We start from the raw sequence: 24,046 nt of genomic DNA, 5'->3' as shown, positions 1-24,046 counted from the left end.
TTGTGATACTTTAGGTTTGTCACATCCCATTTATTATATAAATATTATAAACAAAAAGATGTCGTTATTCACTACACACTTTATCAAAACCCGTTAACAGACTTATTTAGAAGGGATATAGTAACAACATTGTTGTCAATTCATTAAAGTTGACATTTTGAATAAATATTATTAACTATCGAGTTTGATATTTAAATAGGAAATAAACACTATTATAAATCAGTAGTTAGCATGATTAGAGTTAAGTTTTCGAAATAGTGTTAAAAGCTGCAAAAACTTGATGTATGTTATATACTAATCCCGGTAATTAGAAAAACAAAATGAGTAGCTGTCCATTATATTGAATAGTTTTTCAAATACTTTAATTTGTATCGCCTATTGTGTGAGAAAAGTGTATTAGTATTTGACATTTGCACAATGGGTTTATAGTTATACTAAAGGCGCGTCCTTATTGGTGTATTTATCATGACTTTGTAAGTACATGTATAATGTGTTTATTGTAATAATATAGGCCCGTCTTTATTCTTTTTAAGTAACCGGACACTCTAAGTAGTTGGTTTAAAAACTGGTTTTCCATCAACTGTTTTCTTTTTACGGATAAAATGTTTCCTCATTATCTTATAAGATATAGAAAATAATGGATGTACGAGTATGGTTTAACATATGTATGATATTTTATCATACATCAGCTGCAGAATGTAAGTAAATTCAAGCATATATATTTATATATACATGTTTATACTTGAAGCTCAATTCACTGCTCCCACAAGTTGTTTAACAGACTAAATATGTTTAAATGTCAAATATCCAATATGGTTACTTTCTACAATTTCATATACTGTAATTTCATATACTGTAATTGTACTTTTTTTCGCGGGTACTTTTTTTCGCGAATTATGTATTTCTAATATATTCGCGGGTACTTATTTTCGCGATATTTTCTCGAAAATAAAACAAAAAAAACGGGAGGGATTGTGGTTGATCTTAATGTGATGAAAGTATAATTTTTAAAGCAGTGTAATTGTGAAGTCTGAAGCTGGTATGTCAGTAACTGCTAGAATTCCTTTCAAAGATTATTTATCGCATAGTTCTTTTGTTAGTTTTTTATGTAGTCTATTCTACATTGTACTTGAACTTCTTTTAAATTGGGTTGATCTGTGCGTTTTGCAGTGCATTTGATTATTTTACATTGAACAAAATTATAAGGGTAGTGTTTAGATCTCGGAAAAACGTTTCACCCAGTCACATATTTTGCTTCTGTTCCTAAGGAGGAATCACTAGCCTTTGTCAGTCGTGTATGTTTATTCAACTGTGCTTTACTTGCTCGTTTCTGAGTTTATCAATGCTTAGTGTTGCGTCCATTTTTAATGACCTAGCATACATTTTTGGTTGTGTGCCAGCATTATTCCATCACAGGATACGAAACCTTTCACTGCATTTCAAACACGTAAGTGGGCTGTTTTATAATATTTGGTAAAGTTGTTGTCTTTTTTGCATATTCCGCGTTTCCATAGTTCTCTAAATAAAACTGAATTGAAATCTAAATGAAATTTTTTTTTATTTATTTTGTCTTTTGTATAAGCAATTCAACGCAACGTCATTTAAATACACATACACACGCGCACACATTTCAGAGAGAAACTTTAAAATCATTTAAAATATGTCACATCTCTATATTTCCGAGCCTTAGCAGTACAAATCTGCATATTGCAGGCAGGAATGCGCGATGGTGTTGTTTTAAAACAATGTCACGTCTGAATCTCGTTTAAATTTCCTAACAACAACCGTACAGGAAAACGGGTGGTCGTTGATAACTATCAATGACAAGATCAATAAGTAATAACAAAGCAACGTCAATACACTTTTTAAATGTAATGTCATTCATGAGATCTGTCTACGGCTGCAACATCGACTGCTAATCAAGTCCACAAATGCAGTGGCAGACAGATTTAAACCAAAAATCTACTGCAATAATGCATTTGAATCTCTGAAGTTTAAACCACTTAACTACTTGCTTAAACACACTGTAATGTATGTGACAGAGACGAAATCAGAAAGTACAAAACAGAACTCAAAACATGCCTAAAAGATAAGTTGACATTTCTCGCTATCATTTTGAGGTTGGTTGCAGGCAGTCATTACTTTCGACGGTGACACATCCTTTAATAAGGCGAAAACAGGGTGTCAGTGCATACAACATGATTTGAAATCTACAAACGACGTTATGAGTTCAAAATGTAAAACTGCAAAATTGTTTTCAGACAATTAAGAAATGGATGAAATTTATGTTTTTACATTTAGTTAACAAAATCTGCCTATATGAAAATTGGAATAAAAAATAATATCAAATGTGGCTTCAGTATATGTCCTGTTCTTAAGATAAATCATGTGATACCGCAGTATCTTCCATTAGTATAAAATGAACTGTGATTATTAATTTTGATGTTTGTACAAGCCAGAGGAACATAATTTTGAGCATCACATTATTGACCTTACATAGTTTTTTGCTTTTGATTTAGTTCACGCAGTGACTACTAGCTGCAAATTATAACTAAAATATATGAATGATACGCTGCAAGCATTTCGAAACTACATCTGGTTTCACCCGGAAGGCTACACTCGCGGGATGAGGCTTATGCTTTTAGCGAAAAATTGCTTGAATTTATACATTGAACATAATTATTGTTCTATAACGCTCATTCACATGTTTAAGTTGCAATCTTATGCATCATATATTCTAATTAAATGACTGCATCAGTTTATTTACAAACTAATCCTCTCCTACTTATATGAAAGTTGTTTTTTATCATTTTACACTGGAATGATAATTCAGTTTTATTAATTGCACAAACTGATTAACAGAAGATAGAAATGCGGATGACTTGCACTTTGTAATTTTCTTTTCTTTGTTGTTTTTGTTGTTTTTTTTTTGGGGGGGGGGGGAGGGGGTAATTTGAATTTGTATTTTGAATTATTTTTCGTTGATTGCATATAAAATATATATTCTATGTCAATGTCAAATTGCATATGGAATAAAGCGACTATCAAATGCAGCTTGTAACCAAGCTTCTTCTCAAACAGAATTGGTATTCGTTACTTTAAAATATATCACACTCAATTGAGGTTACACTATATATCTGTTAAATTTATCAATGCGTATTAACGGCAATCCTATAGTTCTCCCTTTTATATATATACGACAGTTATCACCATATAATGGAAGCATATCAATTTGTTCCTCACCTTCTAATTATTCTTTTAAGTGTTACTATACAAGTATTGAATTTATTTGTCAATACAAATGACTTAAAACTATATAAAATTCACAACAACTGGTCCTATTATTCTTTTTTCTGTTTAAAAATGTAGTATGAGTAATTGTTTAAATTGTTAATGTGACAAATGTGTAACTTGTCAAGATAAAGACATCTCTTATTACTCCTACATGTAATTCTTAATTTGGAATTTGATTCCTTCTGTGTTTCCTCCGATCCAGAACAATTTGCAATACAAGCCAACAGTTTGTTAAAGAAAACCGTATGAAATGGAAGAAAACAACCCAAGGGGATCAATAAATAGCAAATCATGACCATACGACCTAAATTAATAAAATGGTTTTAATAAAATGTTGACAAAAACTAACTGTAATGTTCTGTTGAGGAGGAGTAAAAATCAAACTAGAATATAGTAAACGCAAAAGTTGGTATGTTAATTTGTATAACAGAAAGTTAATAATATTTTACGCATTTTGTAAACATTAATGAAATGGGAGTGACAGTGTTCGTTTGTAGATAGAATTAAATATTAAGTGAATGCAATGAACATGTCATACCCATAATGGCGTAGCACGAACCAGATTATCCAATTGAGACGATAAACAACAAACTCATTGTTGAAGCAAAATTGAAATACAGTCTACAAATAATCTTTTCATCGTTATTCATCACTTCTCGAAAACATATCATATTTGAAAAATAAAATTATATCCCTGATGATTAATAGTTTTGTTTAATCATCTCAGAACTGTCAGTTGTATCCTTTGTTTAGTACTACGTTCCCTTCTAGTTTGAGCATACTATTACATTAGAATGTGCATCGACGATTGTTTAAAGATTTTGCTTTTAGAAAATTTACACAGAAATTATTTGTCAAAATTCGCATCCAGATCAGTACAATGATACAGTTTTATGAGCTTGATGAGTTATTTATTCAACTCTAGGTGTTATGTGTTGTATATGTATATCAAAATGTTAATTATACTAGTTATGCTTAATTTGATGATGCGAGATAAAGTAGTTTTTGAAGATTAAAAGAATATTTGATATCTTAACACCAGATAATCTGGCGCTACTTCCTTGTTTTCCTTTTTGCACATAACATAAAGTGTCGTAAAATAACAACAGGTCATTGCATGTCAAAACGCTTCACATATTTATTGTAACATGAAGTTTCATTTAAATTCACAAAGTTTCATTTAAATTCCAATACTCCTGAAAAATTCATAGAAAAGAACATAAGTAACATAAGTAATATTTAAATATTTGTTATCTATCAGTGGTTTTGTATTTTTTGAAAGACACTTCCTTTTTCCTCATTTTGTTACATCATATAGACAACTATGGATGTAAAAATGGGGTTCGGCATACGTATTCATTATCATATACCAGATGCGACATGTAAGTTATATATTGTGCTATACTTATATATTTTGAGATACTAAAAATTGTTTAATTATATAAATATAAATTTAACATACCAAGCCACCAATATTTCAAAGTGTATATTGATATTTGAACTATTTAATGAATTTGCGTGGATTGAAAATGTAATATGACAGGCTAACGAGATATTATACAACTAATGGTATCTTTTTTTTAAATTGTTATAGTAGTTTGGATAATTATTTAAATATTTCTTTTAGCTGTACGTGGAAAAGTTCTGTTTGCAAATTTCACTTCAATAAATGAAATTGATGTTAAGACACGAATAGTGACTGTACTTGTCAACCATGGCGATAGTTATGTGTATTCCTTGGACTACGATTACCAAAACAAATACGTTTATTTTCCAAGATATAATTTAAATTATATTATGCGGTAAGTTTACTTTTGTACATTGTATCAATACATAGCAAAGCATTGTGGGTTTCAAAGGGGTAGTAAATACAGTTCAATTAGCAAAAACATTAAAAAGGTAAAAAACAACGCAAAAACGTTCTATGGTTCTATTTTGATTTTTATAACCATGCATTAGTGGGAAGTTATTCAAAATCCGATTTGAAGGTCTATATCATGGGGCATAAACATAACATAAACCAATGAAATGTCAGGCTTCAATTTGTTTTAGTATCATTTCGCCAAAACCACAGGATCCCGAAGGGTATTCAAAATAAAAAAAGGAGAGTTGTCAGATCTTCGTAGCAAAGCTTAGACAAATGATATGTATTTTAATTATATTGTACAAGATATGATAAAAACATGTTTTCAAGTATTTTTAATTAACAGTTACTTTATGACTATTGCGTAGATGTGAATAATCAAGTCGATTAAAATAGTGCAAACTGTATAAAGGGAAATTGACTTGAATGTTATCATATACGAAGCGAAAATATTGCAATTCACGTTCAAAAAAGAAAACATTAATACAGTATTTGTATATCTGCAAATAAACTCCGTTTGTTATACATGTTATAGGTGTTTTTCAAATTTAGTATCATATACGTATGTGAATGATGTTTCCACAATACGTTGAATTCATCTCACGAATAGTTGTAAGTTAAAATATGGTAACACTTTAGCGATTCAATGTTTGATCAGACATAATGATAACATGGAAAAGTACAGTAACTTCATAGTTTTTATTTTCAAAAAATAAAATGATAAATTAAAATATAACCATGCTTTTTAAATTTTCGTGGAAACAATTGAAAATTTTGCCTTTAATTATTGATTATAATGGTTAGGGACTATCTGTTTTGAATTTTCCTCGGAGTTAAGAATTTTGTAATTTTATTTTGTAGTCTGAAAATTTGAAATCAAAAGAACGAAAAAGTTATTTAAACAAATTTTAGTTTGTAAATAAGATCACTGATAAATATATTATAATAATTTAACAAAGGATATCAACAATTGCATACAAAACACCATAGCTTTAAGAAAATAAGTCAATTCCATGCTTAGAAAGAGCAGCTACGAAAAAACAAATAAAAATCAATAAAATATAGTCATGCTACTAAAATTGAACAGAGCCCAGGTGATTTGGACTGATAAGGTACATCTTTTGACTCATGACAACAAAGATTTTGGTGACATATCGCATCTGATGATGTGTACTTGGGCGAAATAGGACAGCACTGTGACTACAGTAATGACAAATAATTTGTTGTCTTTATTTTAATGTGATCAATCATACACAATGGTCTATAAAGATAAGTAGGCCTCTTAAAGCATATTATATAATGTTTTTCTCTTTTCGATAATTACTAAAACACACCCGCGAAATCTCGGGCATATACAGTTTGTGAACTGTTGTAAGATGATGTTTGTAAAAGATAATTATGTATCATGGAGAATTTCAGAAAAGGTATCAAAAGCCTCTCCCTTTTTCAAAGTTCGATATTTGTTTCCTTTCTGTTAAATTCAACTATTTTCATGTTTCAGGCCTCAGACCACAATTATTATTCTCCTTTGCTACAATGCATCTTTTGGTATTCGTAAAACTAAGGATTTTCTTATCCCAGGCATAGATTACCTTAGCCGTATTTGGCACAACTTTTTGGAATTTTCGATCCTCAATGCTCTTCAACTTTGTACTTGTTTGGCTTTATAAATATTTTGATATGAGCGTCACTGATGAGTCTTATATAGACGAAACGCGCGTCTGGCGTACTAAATTACAATCATGGTACTTTTGATAACTATTTACACCACTGGGTCGATGCCACTGCTGGTGGACGTTTCGTCCCCGAGGGTATCACCAGCCCAGTAGTCAACACTTAGGTGTTGACATGAATATCAATAATGTTGTCATTTTTATAAACTTCCTGTTTACAAAACTTTGAATTATTCGTAAAACTAAGAATTTTCTGATCCCAGGCATAGATTACCTTAGCCGTATTTGGCACAACTTTTTGGAATTTTCGATCCTCAATGCTTTTCAACTTTGTACTTGTTTGGCTTTATAAATATTTTGATATGAGCGTCACTGATGAGTCTTATGTAGAAGAAACGTGCGTCTGGCGTACTAAATTACAATCCTGGTACTTTTGATAACTATTAACACCACTGGGTCGATGCCACTGCTGGTGGACGTTTCGTCCCTGAGGGTATCACCAGCCCAGTAGTCAACACTTCGGTGTTGACATGAATATCAATAATGTGGTCATTTTTATAAATTTCCTGTTTACAAAACTTTGAATTATTCGTAAAACTAAGGATTTTCTTATCCCAGGCATAGATTACCTTAGCCGTATTTGGCACAACTTTTTGGAATTTTGGATCCTCAATGCTCTTCATCTTTGTACTTGTTTGGCTTTATAAATATTTTGATATGAGCGTCACTGATGAGTCTTATGTAGACGAAACGCGCGTCTGGCGTACTAAATTACAATCCTGGTACTTTTGATAACTATTGGTTAAAGTCAAATTGAAATAAAAATTTGCACCGCTTAAAACATGAAATAAATGTTACTACTATGTTATATAGACCATTACTAGTCTAATAAAATATGCTTCTAATACAATCGGATCCATCAGTGCTTTTTCTTTTGAGAGACCTATTAACATGCCAGTGGCAGGATATGAATCTTGTATAAATGACTAAGACCGACTAAGGCTAATTTGAGGGGTGGTCGGAGGGGTCCTGATCCCGAAATCCCTGTCTTAAAAACATGAAATCCCGAGATGCGGAATTCAAAGAAATTCATATCCCGAAATACCGAAATCGAAAAATATATTCCTGGATCCCGTATTGATCAATCCCCAGACCCGATCCCGAAGTACCGAAATTGGTCTTGCCTCCCTCTAGTCTCTACCGTACTTTAATTTTTGGCAAATCACTACTTTCACTTGCAACAATTAATTTGTATGCCCTATTTATGTGCATTATGTTTTCTAGTCTGTACATCCGTGACGTCCGTCCGTCTGACCCGCTTCAGGTTAAAGTTTTTGGTCGAGGTAGTTTTTGATGAAGTTAAAGTTTAATCAACTCGAAACTTAGTAAATATAGTTCCGAGGTGGCATCTGTGTACTATGGACACATTCTTGTTTCCACATGTTTTACTTATTTTAATATATATGCAACTGGTGTGACCCCTTAAATAGTAAACATTTCAAAGAAAACAGTAGATAGAATACAGAGAGAAACCCATTATCCTAATTTTAACCAGCTTCACTCAAACTCTTAACTTAAAACCATTCTAGATCCTAATAAAGATATTTTGTCTAATGTTGTAGACAATATAGAAAGCAATCTATGGTCAATTATTATATTCATATATATCGATATATGTTATTAATATCAACTTCACTTTTTAAAACATTTATCATGTATTATGTTTCTTGTCACTTGTGTATACAATGTACTTTGTTTGCATTTTAATCCGTCAGGGTTTCATGTTTTTTTACAATAAAGATTTATTATATATTAAAGTAGCATAATTGTAGTTTACATGTAGAGAAAACGCGTAAAATAATTGTCCTCTCTAAGGAGGTATAATAGATGTGGTTCTTACGATCTAAACACCATGATATGGAGAACGCTCTGATTGGCTTATTTATTTTTCGATTTTTGTTATATATCATACAATTGGTTGTTTTAAACCGGAAGTCTTATCTATGACTAAAAGTCAGTCTGAAGACGGAATCAATATCCGGACTCCGTTTTTTGTCGTTTTTCTCCAAAAATAACTTAATCTGAATAATCATAAGAACGGATGACAAATGCGACTATGCATGTTACCTATAGAACATAGAGGCATGGTGATTAATTAATCGTGGAAGAAAGAGAAACGACACACAAAATGAGGTCTTTTTGTTTAATACTATAGATATTTTAAGACGATCCTTGAAAAAAATATGTATTAGGAAAATTGAACAATGCCCAATGCCAGTGTTTATTTATTGTTGTTTAACATGTCTAAATAGAGACTCGTTTATTCTACAAGTCTCCTGTTCCCACCTCCTCATTTACCGAGGCCGCAGACATAGGATCCCTGTTTACAGGTCAACACATGCCAAAGAAGCAGGAGACTAAACAAACTTAAGCTGTGTATCACAGGGAAAGTTGATATGATAATGATTACATATTATATTTTATGACAATCGGTCCCAGCAAACAATATTACGTCATAATTACGTCGTAATTTTTTTGTCGCATCAAAATCAGGTTATTACGTTGTGTTAACGTAAAATGGTATGGTTATTTGACGTTGTCACAACGACATACATCAACGTTGTGGTGACGTAAAATAACGTTTCTACAACGTTATTCCTGACATTACAACACCGTTAATATCACGTAACAGGGCCGTATCTTGGATCAAGAAATAACAAACTCTGTTTAAAGGGTTCGGATGATTTAATAACCAGCATAGAACTAAAATCTGAAATAACAATATCACAATTTTAAATAGCAGTTCTATTTCATAAAACACAAGTATCTTAAATTATACTTTATCACACATGGTATTAGTAAAATCCAATGCTCTTTATAACCATGATTACTGTGAACTATACTTCTAATTCAACGAAAATTACAATCAGTGAATTGCTGTCACGTAAACCTTTATTTCTCATTATGATACACTACACAATAATACAACCTTAGTTTATACATAGTGTATTATATAATGTTTACTGGTTTACAATGTGTACGGTACAAAACTAAAGTTAAAACTGTAAATGTAACATTAAACTAATCGGAACATCAGATATTATCTGTTCTTTAAATACAATTACATTACAACAATTGTTAAGGTTTAAATAATATTATTTTTATAAAGACTAATTAAGCTAATATTTAAATATGCTCAAAACCGTATATTTAAAGGGAAATAATGCAAAACGTTCTGTTTACTACATTACATAATTAAAACAGATTGACTCTTTCCCCTTGTAGAGTGAGTTTTACTCACTAGTTATACTCTGTATATAACATCATCAATGGCGTCCTTAAAACAAAATGTAATTATAAACATTACGTTAATTTGAATACAACAAAGAAAAAAAATGAAAAGAAGAAATTTTGCTATTGTAAATTTTAGGAATGTCGATAATTACGTCGCAACAACGTTTTAACATGTTTAATTACGTGATTTATTTGGTCGGATACAGTTCATATTGCAGTTCTTTATATCTTATTTTTTTATCATTGCAATGCATTATTGACATGATTGATGACAAAAACATACTTCGTCTTTTATAACAGCGTAAAAATCAACTTAATATTTTACCGACCAAACATATGACGAAGTTTATATAACGTTACAGATACGTGACACATTCGACTCAAAATGACAATGCAACAAAGTAAGATGGACGTTATTATAAACAATAACAACGTTATCCTGGCGTCTCTTCTACGTCATATCTGACGTGACGTAAAATTACATTCTCACAACGTTGCAACAATGTCGTAACGTCCGTCTTGGCCTTCCAGCGAACAATACATAACGTCACAAGGCCGTCATGTGTTTCCTGGGATGAAATGAAAAACAGCTATATGGAAAGTAATATTGAATCATATAATTCTAGTGCACCACTAAGCAAAGGATTACCTAAATCTATGGAGCAAAAAATCTCTTTTTTGTTATATTTTCGCACTATCAAGTTTTCAAAATCTTATTCAAATTTCATATCTAAAATAATTGAAAATCAAAAATAAATCATTTCTCAATTTATATTTACGAACACAATTGTCAAAAGATTTGTTGTAATCATCATGATCATATGAAATGTGAATTGGTTGTAATCCTACACATATTTTGTCTTGAACACAATTGGTAATATTTAACTTCTTGTTTCGTCAAATAACATAAATGAAAACAACACGCGATTACGTTATTAATTTCTTAAGTCTGAAGTGTTTTTTTGTTTTGTAAACATGTAAATGCATCATTTAGTAGAATGTTTAATGTGTCTTAGTTTTGCTATAAGCATTCAAATCCCGTAGGGTATGATGTTATGAACTACTACACGTAAAAAAAACATCGTCAATGCATTTAAAACCTATTAATATGTATTCTAGATTCCCATATCCCTCACAGAACATAACATTACAACATGTTGTGAACACATCGTCCTATCCATCAGGTGTAGCTGTTGATTCCGCCAATGATCATGTCTACTGGGTTAATGATAATGGTAACACTGTTTCAAGATGCAAATTAGATGGAACAAATGTAGTTGTTGTGTCCAAAAATCTAAGTAGCACTTTAATGATACGACTAGATGTTATAAACAGGTATGATATATTAATATATTTGTAACATTGTCTTATGTAAATATCTGTAAGAGGTTTATTATCTTATGTAACTGAATGTGTCTTGTCATTTGCATGCATGATGTTAGCAACTAATTGAAATACTTGCTTTACCCTCTTCAACACCTGAAATCAACCCAATTGGGTTAATAATAATAAGCATTCAATTATTTCAAGATGCAAATTAGACGGAACAAATGTAGTTGTTGTTTCCAACAGTTTATTTTACGCCTTTATGATACAAATAGATGTTACAAACAGGTATAATATATTATTATATTTGTAACGTTGTCTTATGTAAATATCTATTAGAAGCGTTAAGTCAAAAGTCACTGAATGTGACTTGTCATTTGCATACATGATGTTAATAACTAATTGAAAAATAATTGCTTACTCATCTAGATAACCCGAGTATACCCCATTTTTTCATGTGACGCATTCGCTATGTTTATAGCTTTTATTTGTGTTTTATGGTCCGTTGTCTGTAATTTACTTTTGTACTTGGTGCTTGCTTGTTTTCTTTGATTTGTCCGTTGTTTGAATGAACCATTGATATTTTTTTTCAATGAACGATATAAATAAAGAATTATGATACATATTATTGTTTATTGAATTAACACAACTAGCCAATGCCATTTAAAACCTTTTTTAATTCATAATCACCGGAAATGTCACTCAACATTTGAGAAGAATGCAACATTAATTTTGATTTCACCTAAACATGTTATTCGTGTTGGATTCAAATCTGAAATGTTTTCTATAACATTGTTTAACAAGTTATTCAGCTAGAAAAACCATCAACATAACTTTTCGATAAAAGCATAGCAAGATACAAAACATTGCATTTTGGAATTTTGTCGTTTCGAGAATCCGGTGTTTGAATGAACCATTGATATTTTTTTCAATGAACGATATAAATAAAGAATTATGATACATGTTATTGTTTATTGAACTAACACAACTAGCCAATGCCATTTAAAACCTTTTTTTATATATAATCACCAGAAATGTCACTCAACATTTGAGAAGAATGCCACATTAACCTGGTTTTCACCGATACATGTTATTCGTATTGGACTCAAATCTCAAATGTTTTCTATAACATTGTTTAACAAGTTATTCAGCGAGAAAAACCACCAACATAACTTTTCGATGAAAGCATAGCCAGATACAAAACATTGCATTTGGGAATTTTGTCGTTTCGAGAATCCCCAGTTTGACTGTATCTCTGGTATCTTTTGCCCCTTTTTCCCGATACTACTACTTATTAAAGTATAATAAATACACTGTAAAGTCACTTATACGAATTATCAGTAAACTGTTAAAGAACACCTTTTTCTTTATATCAAAAAACAAATATTCAAAGAAACAATTTCTATTTCATCCATGTTCTTATCTAGACTACTGTAACATTCAACAATATCTACTTCATCCATGGTCTTATCTAGACTACTAAACCTTCAACACTATCTACTTCATCCATGGTCTTATCAAAATGTAGACTACTGTAACCTTCAACAATATCTACTTCATTCATGGTCTTATCTAGACTATTGTAACCTTCAACAATATATACTTCATCCATGGTCATATATAGACTACTGTAACCTTCAACATGATATATTTCATCCATGATCATATCTTGACTACTGTAACATTTAACAATATCCATTTCACAAATAGTCTTATCTAGACTACTTTCACCTTCATCAATATCTACTTCATCCATTGTCTTATCTATAAAACAGATGTTGTATAATTGTCAATGAGACAACTCTCCACTATAGATCAAATTACACAGAAATTAACAACTATAGGACACCGTACGGCCTTAAACAATGAACAAAGCCCATACCGCATAGTCAGCTATAAAAGGCCTCGAAATGACAATGTAAAACAATTCAAACGAGAAAACTATGGACCTAATTTATGTACGAAAAACAAATATGTAACACATAAACAAACGACAACCACTGAATTACAGGCTCCTGACCGGCACATATATACATACTGTGGCGGTGTTAAACATGTTAGCGGGATCACAAACCTTACCTAACCGGGAACAATATCTATATAATCTACGGTCTTCTCTGGACTACCTAAACCTTCAACAATATCTACTTCATCCATGGTCTTATCTAGACTTCTTTAACCTTTAACACTATCTACTTCATCCATGGTCTTATCTAAATGTAGACTACTGTAACCTTCAACAATATCTACTTCATTCATAGTCTTATCTAGACTATTTCATTGTTTTATCTTCAACTATTTCTACTTCATCTTTGGTCTTATTTTGGTCTATTTTAACCTTCAACAATATCTACTTCGTTCATGCTCTTATCTAGACTACTGTAACCTTCAACAATATCTACTTCATCCATGGTCTTATCTAGACTAATTTAACCTTCAACAATATCTACTTTATCCATGATCTTATCTAGACTAATTTAACCTGCAACAATATAAAATTCATCCATGGTCTTATCTAGACTACTTTAACCTTTATGAATATCTACTTCATCCGTAGTCTTATCTAAACTCCTGCTTTATTGTTAAATATTTGTTTGTTTTGTGATTGTGACACAGTGATGACGGCTGGATCCATATTTTGACTATTTACCTATTATGTCTGTTTTGTTCACGCATCGTTGTAAATATAATGGAATTTGATGCAACTGTCACACAGGTGAGAGGTTTAGCGCTATAAAACCAGGTTCAATCCAACATTTTCTACATTTGAAAATGCCTGTACCAAGTCAGGAATATGACAGTTTTTGTCCTTCCGTTTGATGTGTTTTATCATTTGATTTTGCCATTTGATTAGAAACTTTCCGTTTTGGATTTTACTTTTAACCTTTAACAATATCTACTTCATTCATGGTCTTATCTAGACTATTTTATACCAATATATATAAATCGAAGAAAATTCCAAATGATAAAACATGGCATTGGATATAGCCTTTGTAGCATAGAGTTACAGTACTTAGATCTTATTAACATATTTATTTGATATATTGATGTCCTGATAATAAGTCAAAACTAAATGTACTACTGAATGGTATTATTAAACAAGATTTTTTTATATTAAATTGTCGAACAGATGAATCAACCCTTTCGCAACACTTTGACGGTAGATTTTTCCTACTGTATATGTATGATTTTCTAACTTGGAAAAAAATACTACAAAGATGTTCTTATTTCTGCAATTTATTATTATATTATCGCATTATCATTGATGATATTGTATTTGTCACTAAATATGAGTTTTTACAATCTCTAGATTTATATTCTGTATCAAATCTTGTATCATGTACTCGATTTATCTAATGGTCCAAGCCAAGCACCTAGGGATATGTCCTCATTTTTAAAAGCTTTTATAAGTTTAGAATTTCAAGACACATAATGTACAAGGTCACTTGATAAAACATATCCATCACCCACAGCATATCCAAGTATCTGTCACAAAGAATCCAGTCCTTCTCTTTCTACTTTCCTTTCTGTTTGAACAGAGCTCACCCATCGGAAAATCCTTAATAAAGTAGTCTGTCTGTTTTTAGTTTTAAATTTCTCATTAAAGCATCTGTTCTGTCATCGTCGACTTTTAAAAGAAACTTAAATCAAAATTGTTATCAACCCATTGGAATGTTTCTTTTACTTTCAAGATAAGAGCATTTACACTTTCATCGAATTTCAGCAATTGTAAAACTTTAAGCAGCATGTGTTCCCTACTAAGCGAATCTTTCTACTCTCTATTCAATTTCCAAATACAAACAAAAAATTGAAGAACAATATAGTTTGGTAAATTTTTTTCCCATGTTTCTCTTATATCATCTCTTCCATGTGTGTTTATTGGCGTTGACAATACACTAATGAATATGAACAAGAGAGGAACTTTCGTGGTGACAAGTTCCAGTATCCCTGATTCGTAAGTTCCTGATACATTGACGCATATGTTTGGTCTTCACAAGGCATTTTCCAAAATAACAAGAAAAAAAGAATGCTAAATGAAAAAAAATCCTCAAATGTTTAAAGTTGTTGCATGTTTATAAAGCTTTCTCTCCAAACTAGGGGAACTTCTCATCCTGAATACCCATTTATAGGATGTTGCATCCCTCAAGAGTATACGACTATTTGAGGCTATACAAGACTTTAGATAGATGCCTATTTTACTTTTATATTTTATCAGATATGCAAATGCAAATTATAAGAAGATTTAGTATATATTTAAAAAAAAAATGAGCTTCAAGTAAAATATAAATCATTTCAAAGCTTACAGTTGATAATTCGAAGATTACAATTGACAATTCTCAGAATATAGTTGACAATTCTCAGAATAAAGTTGACAATTCTCAGAATAAAGTTGACAATTCTCAGATTAAAGTTGATAATTCTCAGATTAAAGTTGACAATTCTCAGAATAAAGTTGACAATTCTCAGATTAAAGTTGATAATTTCAAGATTTGATAGGATACATGCTTTTGTACTCTAGCCGATATAGAATAAATAAACACATTAATACGCAAAACACGCAAATTCGAAATTCGAAATGACCTACACATTATCAATTGACCAAAAATATCATTTTTTAAAGTGATTTTGTCACACATTTTTATCCATCAAAAAATTACGATGAACCAACTCGCCCTTGGAAAACCTGCGTTTATCCATCAACGGAAATTATATGTTCTTTCAATTTGCAGCAATTACAAACAATAGACATTACAGCTAGATGATGCTTTGTTTTATTTGTTTGATTTATTTGGTATCTATGTTATATTTCAGATGGTTGTATATCGGTTACCCAAATAAAGGAATATCCAAGTCTAGATTTGATTTAACTGACACTAGTATGATTGCAAATTTTACATCTGCCACTTACTGTATGGATATAGGTATGTTTAATTTTTTATTCACATGTGTCCTATTTATGTAACGTTTCCGGTTTAAATGTGTCATTCTTTCTCTCATCGTCCTTTCTCCTTTCAACTATTTATATTCATTTGCAACAGATTACATATGTATCGAGTATTATAATTGGATAACAACACAGAGATGTCAGTATATTTGCCGGGAACTACCGGAATATATACAAAGTTTGTTTCCATAGTTTGAACCTTAGAAACATTTTCACAACACCTGTTAATATGTGTCGTAGTCAAAATGTACACAGAATACGAAGGAATGACAGAGGTTATCAGAGGAAAAATAATGATTGTGTTTTTAAAAATATGTGTCTTGTAAAAAACCAAGTCTATCACACACCGAACACGAAACATTAATATAAAAAAGTAATAGAAAACAAACACTATTGTCAAGAAAAAAAAGTTGCATTTTAATAATAAGTTAATCAAAATATTCAGAAATCATTAACATGTAGTGATTATATATGCTGCATTGTGAATTGTTAACACATGTATCCACTGAAAAAACACATTAAAAAGGGAGAATTCGTAATATATGTGTAACCCAAGTCTGAGACTGGGTATTTACCGTGATATTTCCTTCTTAAGGCTTATACACTCTACGGCGGAAGTGTCACAGTGTATAACATGTCTGAGGCCTGAATAATATAATTATACAATCTTTATTTTTGTGTTTTGTCATGTCAAATCATTTTTAACAAATTAGAGATTGAGACTACGGGTATTCCTTTGTGCTTCTGCCATTTATAAATGCATATATGTGGAAACGCAAAATAATATAAAAACATGATCAATAATATGTGTTTGTGATTTACCCAATGCAGATAGTTACTAAAAAGCTGACATGTACTACATATTGCCATAAAAAGAATGTCAAATGTAGGTAAATTCTACAAAAAATAATAACAATATGAAGACCAATTACACGCAATGTATAACTTATTAAAAAAATAAATATTCATTTCTGCGTCCGAAGAGCTTTCGTTGATTTACCTTCACCAGGAATGCTCAAAGCGACCTTTTTGAAAGACAGTGATGTATAAGTACCGCTTTAAGACAATACCAATCAAATCAAGGCGTTAACAAAGACTCATAAAACCAAAAGACATTTACATCAACAGTTACAAATAATAAATAAGAAACAAAACGAACTCAACTAAAAACCGGGAGTGAAATCAGGTGCTCCGGGAGGGTAAGCATTTTCTTCACCGTATACGGCAACCGTCGTGTTATTTCTTTGTTCAGTACGGTAATGATAAAAGGTTTTTATGACTGAGGAAGAATATCAGATATGATTTCTGACATAATTTTGTCATAACGGCCAATCAGCTGATGATGGCGACCGTAAAATATCTTGAGATATGACCTTAATTTGATTGATTTATAGCCCTGTATTAGCAACTTTTGACAAAGCAGTATTCCTCGTTCAACAAAATCAACGTAATTGTAGCTAGCTCTAGAGTAACGTATCAATTGAGACACATATACTTCATATGCTGGTGCCGCTGGGATGTTGCTATACAGAAATGGAAAGTTTACTATAGGAAAATTAAATTCATCGCGTTTGTCATAAATATTGGTATTTCACCTACCATCTGTAGTCATTTCGAGAAAAGAGGTCTAAATATGAAGCAGATTTATCTGTGTCGGTAGTATCTTTAATTTCAAGTTCACTTGGATATATTAAATGTAAGTGATCACTGAATCTATTTTTATTAAGATACAGTACATCATCGATATACCGAAAGGTGAAATTAAAAGACTGGGCTAATTTCTTTTAAAAGTAAAGGGTTTGTTGATGAAAAAGAGCAGTCTAATATAAGCTACATCTATAAATTAAGTAATTTGTGCCTAAAACCTAAGTTCCTTGATAACTTCCAAAATTTCAGACGGACAAATTTCAATGTTAAAGGTGAACTTAAATAATACGGGTGACGGAAAAACAATAACTGCTAACGTCGATTGTGCAATAGGACGACTTTGATATTTATATTGTGTTAAGTTGTTTGTAAGCCATGTTATCATATTACGGACTGAAATTGTAAATTCTTTGCAAAAATCTATAAAAAAAATTTCGATGTGTGGCTAAAGTAATACTAGTCGGTGTGTGTAGTAATATACTAGTAGGCCATTTCAGTAAAAGTTTTGTAAGATATAATATGATTGCTTAACATTTTCGACACAATTTTGACGGAATAACAGCACTTTTATTTATATATTCCTTGAACGTATGCTCTGCATGTTCCATATGTTGATATGCCTTTAGTGTATATCAATTTTGTAAACGTGAACATTGAAAAGAGCACTTATGTGTATTTAAATATTCTAGAGTTATGTTTGTCAAATTAAAGACATCGCATATTTTTGGGGAAGGGTTAAAATTAAAGGTAACAATTTCATCAGATGTGTGCGCATGGTATAAAAAAACTAATCCACAAAACGCACATAATCAGTTTAAGCATTTCCTACAAATGTATACCCCCTCACTGTTTGACTCACAGTAATCTCAATGGAGATATTTCAAAACTTTCTATAAGTAGGTTATCCATGTTATATCACAAGAGTTAAATCACAATGAATACTAGCACCAACTGTTTAACTAAAGCTACAACGACCGAGGATTGCCCAGTTTCATTTTGCTTAGCTTATCTATATTTTTTTTCTAATTTTCTAATTTTGTTTTCAAATTATTTGTATTCACATGATTATGTATATCTTACATTGTAATGATTTTCTTAAGTATTTTATTTTATAACCCTCATGACGATGTTTCTGCTTTCATAAGTTTATATATTTAATGCGTTTCTTTCAGTTTTAGTTTGTTACCCCGATTTAATTTTTTGTCCATGGTCTTATGAGTTTGAACAGCGGTATACTACTATTGCCTTTATTTATATCAAATTAATGAATAGCCAATGACAATGACGACCTTTTAATGAATTTATAGTTGTTTACTTATCCCATTGTAACTAAAATTACATTTATTACTGAAATAATGTTTTGTTACACTTTCATTGAGATTTGTGTTGATAGCTTGTCGTCTCATTGGTTTAACGTGTACACCGTCACCTTATTGCATGTACTTTCTGATTTCATTAAACTTTTTATATTTCAATATGTGTTAGATACTTGTTTTGTTTTTACATTTGTTCTTAAGCAAGCCTCTTTTTTAATCCAACGCATAATGTCTCAGTTTAACATAGCGTAAACAAGAACTGCATACGCTCATTATATGAACCCTGCGATACTCTTAATGATAATACCTGCTTTCTTAAATCAATTTAAAACAAACAATTTTACACGTCATGTTGGTATAAACAAATCCAAATGTGACAGAATGCAATAAGTTTGAAATAAAATATACATTACTGAACGCTTTGAACACATCTTTTCTTAATGTTTACAAAATGTAAGCAGCTGTTTCATTGTATTACAGACCTGATTGAACAAAGACTGTATTGGATGAATTACAATGGTGATATAAAATCGGTTAATGTGGATGGTTCTGATGTTAAAACAATCATTTCAACAAATTATCGAAAAAGCTACGATGTAGGTGTATTGGGTAGTTACATTTACTATGCTCATAACAATCAGTTAGTTATGAAGAATAAATCACAAGGATCCATACCGACTATTCTATATACCGACACCAATGCCATTGATAGCATATATGTGTTGAAATCAACAGGTATGTAAATAACCTTGAAATAATACTTACAAACATGAGCATTTTCAGAAGTTGACGAATGCATGCCTTTAGAGTGATCACTTATTAAGTGTATTATACTTGACAAAGTAAAACTAACATATAAAAAAGGAAAATAGATTCCATAGACGCTAACACAAGAGATACATGAACAGAAAAAGAAAAATGATAAAACAACAATAAAAAATGGAATCAACGAACCGGACAAAATGAACAAGGAAAAACAAATGCAAAATTTGTTTAATTTCCTTGAATTACCTTGAAAATAGACAAAAGAAGGTTGATAAATTATGATAGAAAGGGCAATCTTACTGATGCGAACCACTCGTCCTGTAATCAAATCCGTTATAAATATTATGAAAGGAACTTATATGACAGCCAAAAACCAAAATGAACGAAAAAGCTAATAGATCAAACGTACCAATCTTAAGTTCGTTTTCAGGTTTCAATATGTGTTTTTATCTTATCAGACAGTAGAATAATATTAGTAAACATATTACGGTATGCAATTATCTAATTTAAGTATTGATATTATATGATACTTTTTGATGTATGTAGTATTTGTAGCTTTATCTTTGCTAGTTTTATATTTAACTTGTGTATTATGAATTGTTTGCTGCTTTAATCAATATTATGATACTTTTTTTCTTCATATTTCTGAATTTGCTATTTTCACTATCTACTTATCTTCCTATTGATATAACGGTGGCTTCATTTTTTTTAGCATTATACGCCAATGAAAACTAGTGTATTTATCTAAAATCATAAAGCGCATATCTGCATTCAAGTTCTTTTATATTAAGAATTGCTGTTTTAGAATTTGATCTCAAAATATAATATAGTTGAAAACAGATTTATGTTTGTTCTTTTTATAACGAGTAGGAAGTATTAAAACATTAAATTAAACTAGTTTTAGTGTATTTTAATGACACACAACGATATTTATATGTTGTTCTACATGTAGTAAGTGAAATTACATTTCTTTCAATTTTATTCACTATACTAGCATTGTAGTTAATATTTAGATCTTTTTTGCAACTACAAGTTTTTTAAAAGATCAAATTTATGTTTGAAAATAAAATTTCAATCATTACATCTTTTCAATATATGCTAGACAGTTATTGAATTATTGTTTTATAATAATATTATTTTCAAAGTTAGTAATTTCGATGGTTCGACTCAAAACAAGTGAAATACAAAATGTTTCTATTAGATTACTGATAGCTGATCTAAAATGCGGCACATTTCGACTATGATTGTACGGCGGTAAATAATTTCGCAGTGATCGTCAATTACTTAAACTGCTTCTTACCTGTGATTAAAAACAACACTATATTAGTTGTATACTTGCACTTTTATTCATGCAGAAAGTAGATCAAGCTATTCAGTAAAGAAATGAACGGTAAAATATAAATACACAATAGGGCATGTAGAATTGAAGTCAAGTCATCCGACAATAGTTATAATGACATATGAAGCACTGCCTACAACGTAGACTTTTCAATAAAATGCAAAAATCAACATTAGCTGATAACATTTTAATTATTTGTAATGACAGAAACTTCATTATTCAAAAAAGCACCAAGATTAGTTCAAATAATTGCATAGGAGGCATGTCAAGTACCTTCAATATACAAAAAAGGAGATGTGGTATAATTGCATATGAGTTGAGACAATTTTCCGCCAGAAACCAAAATGCAAGGTCTTTCCGAATTTATAATCTGTATTGCTATAAAGTTAATTAGTTCATACCATTATACAACCATTGCATTTACCCGTTAAATTATAAGTACTCCATAATTCACATTAACACAAAACTACATTTTCTATTCATGTTTCTGCATTGACGTGCAGTTTAGGTTTGTATAATACAGTACAAATATGTCACTGTACCTATTGTTTTTTTTATTATCATGACTTTGCTTCCGACATAGTACTTTGGAACTTTGGGATTGAATATACTCGGGGTAAGTACGGTTACTTGTAGTTTGTTTTAATTACAGTCGATTTGTTTAATCTGTAATTGGATTTAGTACCTATTGAAGCATAGGCATAACTGTCTTTTAAAACTTTTTTCACCAATTAGCAAAACACATAACACATTATACCAAATAGATACATCCAACCAATTGGTATCTAGTAATACACAAAATATTGTAAACATCTTGGTATATGTAACAGTGCCAGTATAAATCGTTTTAAAGTACACTTTAAGAATATACCTAGAATAAAAGCCATGAGCAAACTACACATAAAAAGGACAATAATATATAAACATGATAAACAACAGCAGAATTCAGTTAGCTTTCAACATCCACTTTTCATGGTTTTGGTTGAAAACGAGATAACAGATAAGTGACAGTAAAATGGTTTTTTTTATGAAATGGAGACTCTGATAAACTACAAAATCGTTGTTTAAATTTGAATAAATTATAGTGTTGTTTTGTTACAGAGTGCTTTTCCTTGATATGAGACAAAAAACGGATGGGGAAAAAGATGATCATGATTTTCAAACAGAGTAGCCATCCGATAATGAGTAATTACAAGTAAGTACAAGATTTAATAACTACGCCAATTTATACTACGCAACAATAATAAATATTAAATTGAAGTGGTATTTTAAAATCAATTCATAATTATTTGGATGATATCATACTTTACTTTGAAAAAAAAACATGAAAAACTAAGATATGTCTCTTGCAGGTATCTACAAATACGTTCAACGTTATGTTTAGCATGTTCAAAGCCGAAACAATAAGTAATCTCGGGCATAATCAATTTTCCAATATTCGGCTATAGTTGATGTAATGTGACCACATTTTGTATGACATGATGTAGACCTGGGTGTACATTTAAATTTGTCGTGATTGGTTGCAAAAATTTAAAGTAGGATATGTTGTTTATGTATTAAGTTATTTTCTTTTTTTCTTTTTAAATAATCAGCATGATCAGTAAAAGCAATAAATGACACTTTTTTTTTGTTACCGACTTTTTATGGTTAAATATTAGGTTCGTCCTTCAGGCTCACCAAATTATTTACCGATAGCATATATTCATTATCTATATATTACAGGTGCCAATAATAGTGTCATACATAAAGGGACGTTCTCATTCTCTTTATCATAGTATTTGTATCTACCATAAGCAACATGATGAGTTAACTGATATCTTCCATTGTTTTAAGTAGGGTATGCCATGTTCAGTCTTTAGTATTCTAATTCGGATTGTACGAAATGGTCGTCTACAGATAATTCACAATAATTTTCTTCATGGATATTAAATATAACGTTGATACCTTTGACGCTTTTTTTTTTACAAAATATAAGAATAGATTATAATGACAATTTGTCCATGTTGTCTTCACCTCTTAGATGTAGACTAATGTAAATGTACCTGTCGTCTCTTTTTTAGCGGTTCTTCGACAACTAACTATAGAGGGAGTGTGAGACAGGTTACATCATTATGTTGGAAAACATGCCCATACCATCTATTCGACAATCAAATGTAAGTACAGAATATCAGAAATAATGGCGTTTTTTAAGTTTTAGGAAACAAGGTTTAACTTAATTGTAGGAGTTAATTTTAAGATAACTTTATCAAAATAAAAACAAAAAATACCCAACTGCAACGTTATATTGTTTTGTTTTTGTTATACACATTTTTTCTATAGAAAATACATCTTTCAAAGCATAAATTGAACTGTAAAAGTTATAAATGCAGTCTTATGGATTAGTGGCCTTCGGCTGTTGTCTGTTCTACGGTCGGGTTGTTGTCTCTTTGACACATTCCCATCCTTTCATTCATAGTAATTAGTAATAAGTAATAAAAAGTCAAAATCGTTATTGATGTCTAGCAATGTGAAAACACAATGCATTACACCAAATTCATAATAACCTTCAGAAGCCAGTGTCACTGATATCCGTATGTATAGTGT

The 24,046-nt window shown here is 30.7% G+C and overlaps 2 protein-coding genes and 1 pseudogene across 9 annotated transcripts in view; 2 read left to right on the top strand and 1 right to left on the bottom strand.

Annotated features, from left to right (window-relative positions):
- LOC143083608 (uncharacterized) overlaps positions 1-24,046 on the top strand; it is a 121,640-nt gene that overhangs the window by 89,975 nt on the left and 7,619 nt on the right. The window lies entirely within an intron of this gene.
- LOC143083611 (uncharacterized) lies at positions 538-23,612 on the top strand. Its single transcript, XM_076259887.1, has 7 exons — positions 538-698; positions 4,922-5,096; positions 11,245-11,460; positions 16,264-16,373; positions 19,840-22,079; positions 22,565-22,648; positions 23,524-23,612. Exons 1-5 carry the CDS (start codon positions 638-640, stop codon positions 20,100-20,102), a joined length of 825 nt encoding a protein of 274 aa, XP_076116002.1. The 5' UTR covers positions 538-637; the 3' UTR covers positions 20,103-22,079; positions 22,565-22,648; positions 23,524-23,612.
- On the bottom strand, positions 14,700-15,591 carry LOC143084081 (beta-1,3-galactosyltransferase 6-like; annotated as a pseudogene).

This window comes from Mytilus galloprovincialis, chromosome 7 (genome assembly GCF_965363235.1).
Source record: "Mytilus galloprovincialis chromosome 7, xbMytGall1.hap1.1, whole genome shotgun sequence".
Classification (NCBI taxonomy): domain Eukaryota; kingdom Metazoa; phylum Mollusca; class Bivalvia; order Mytilida; family Mytilidae; genus Mytilus; species Mytilus galloprovincialis.
The sequence above is the reverse complement of the archived record's forward strand: the minus strand, read 5'-3'. Positions and strand labels throughout refer to the sequence as shown.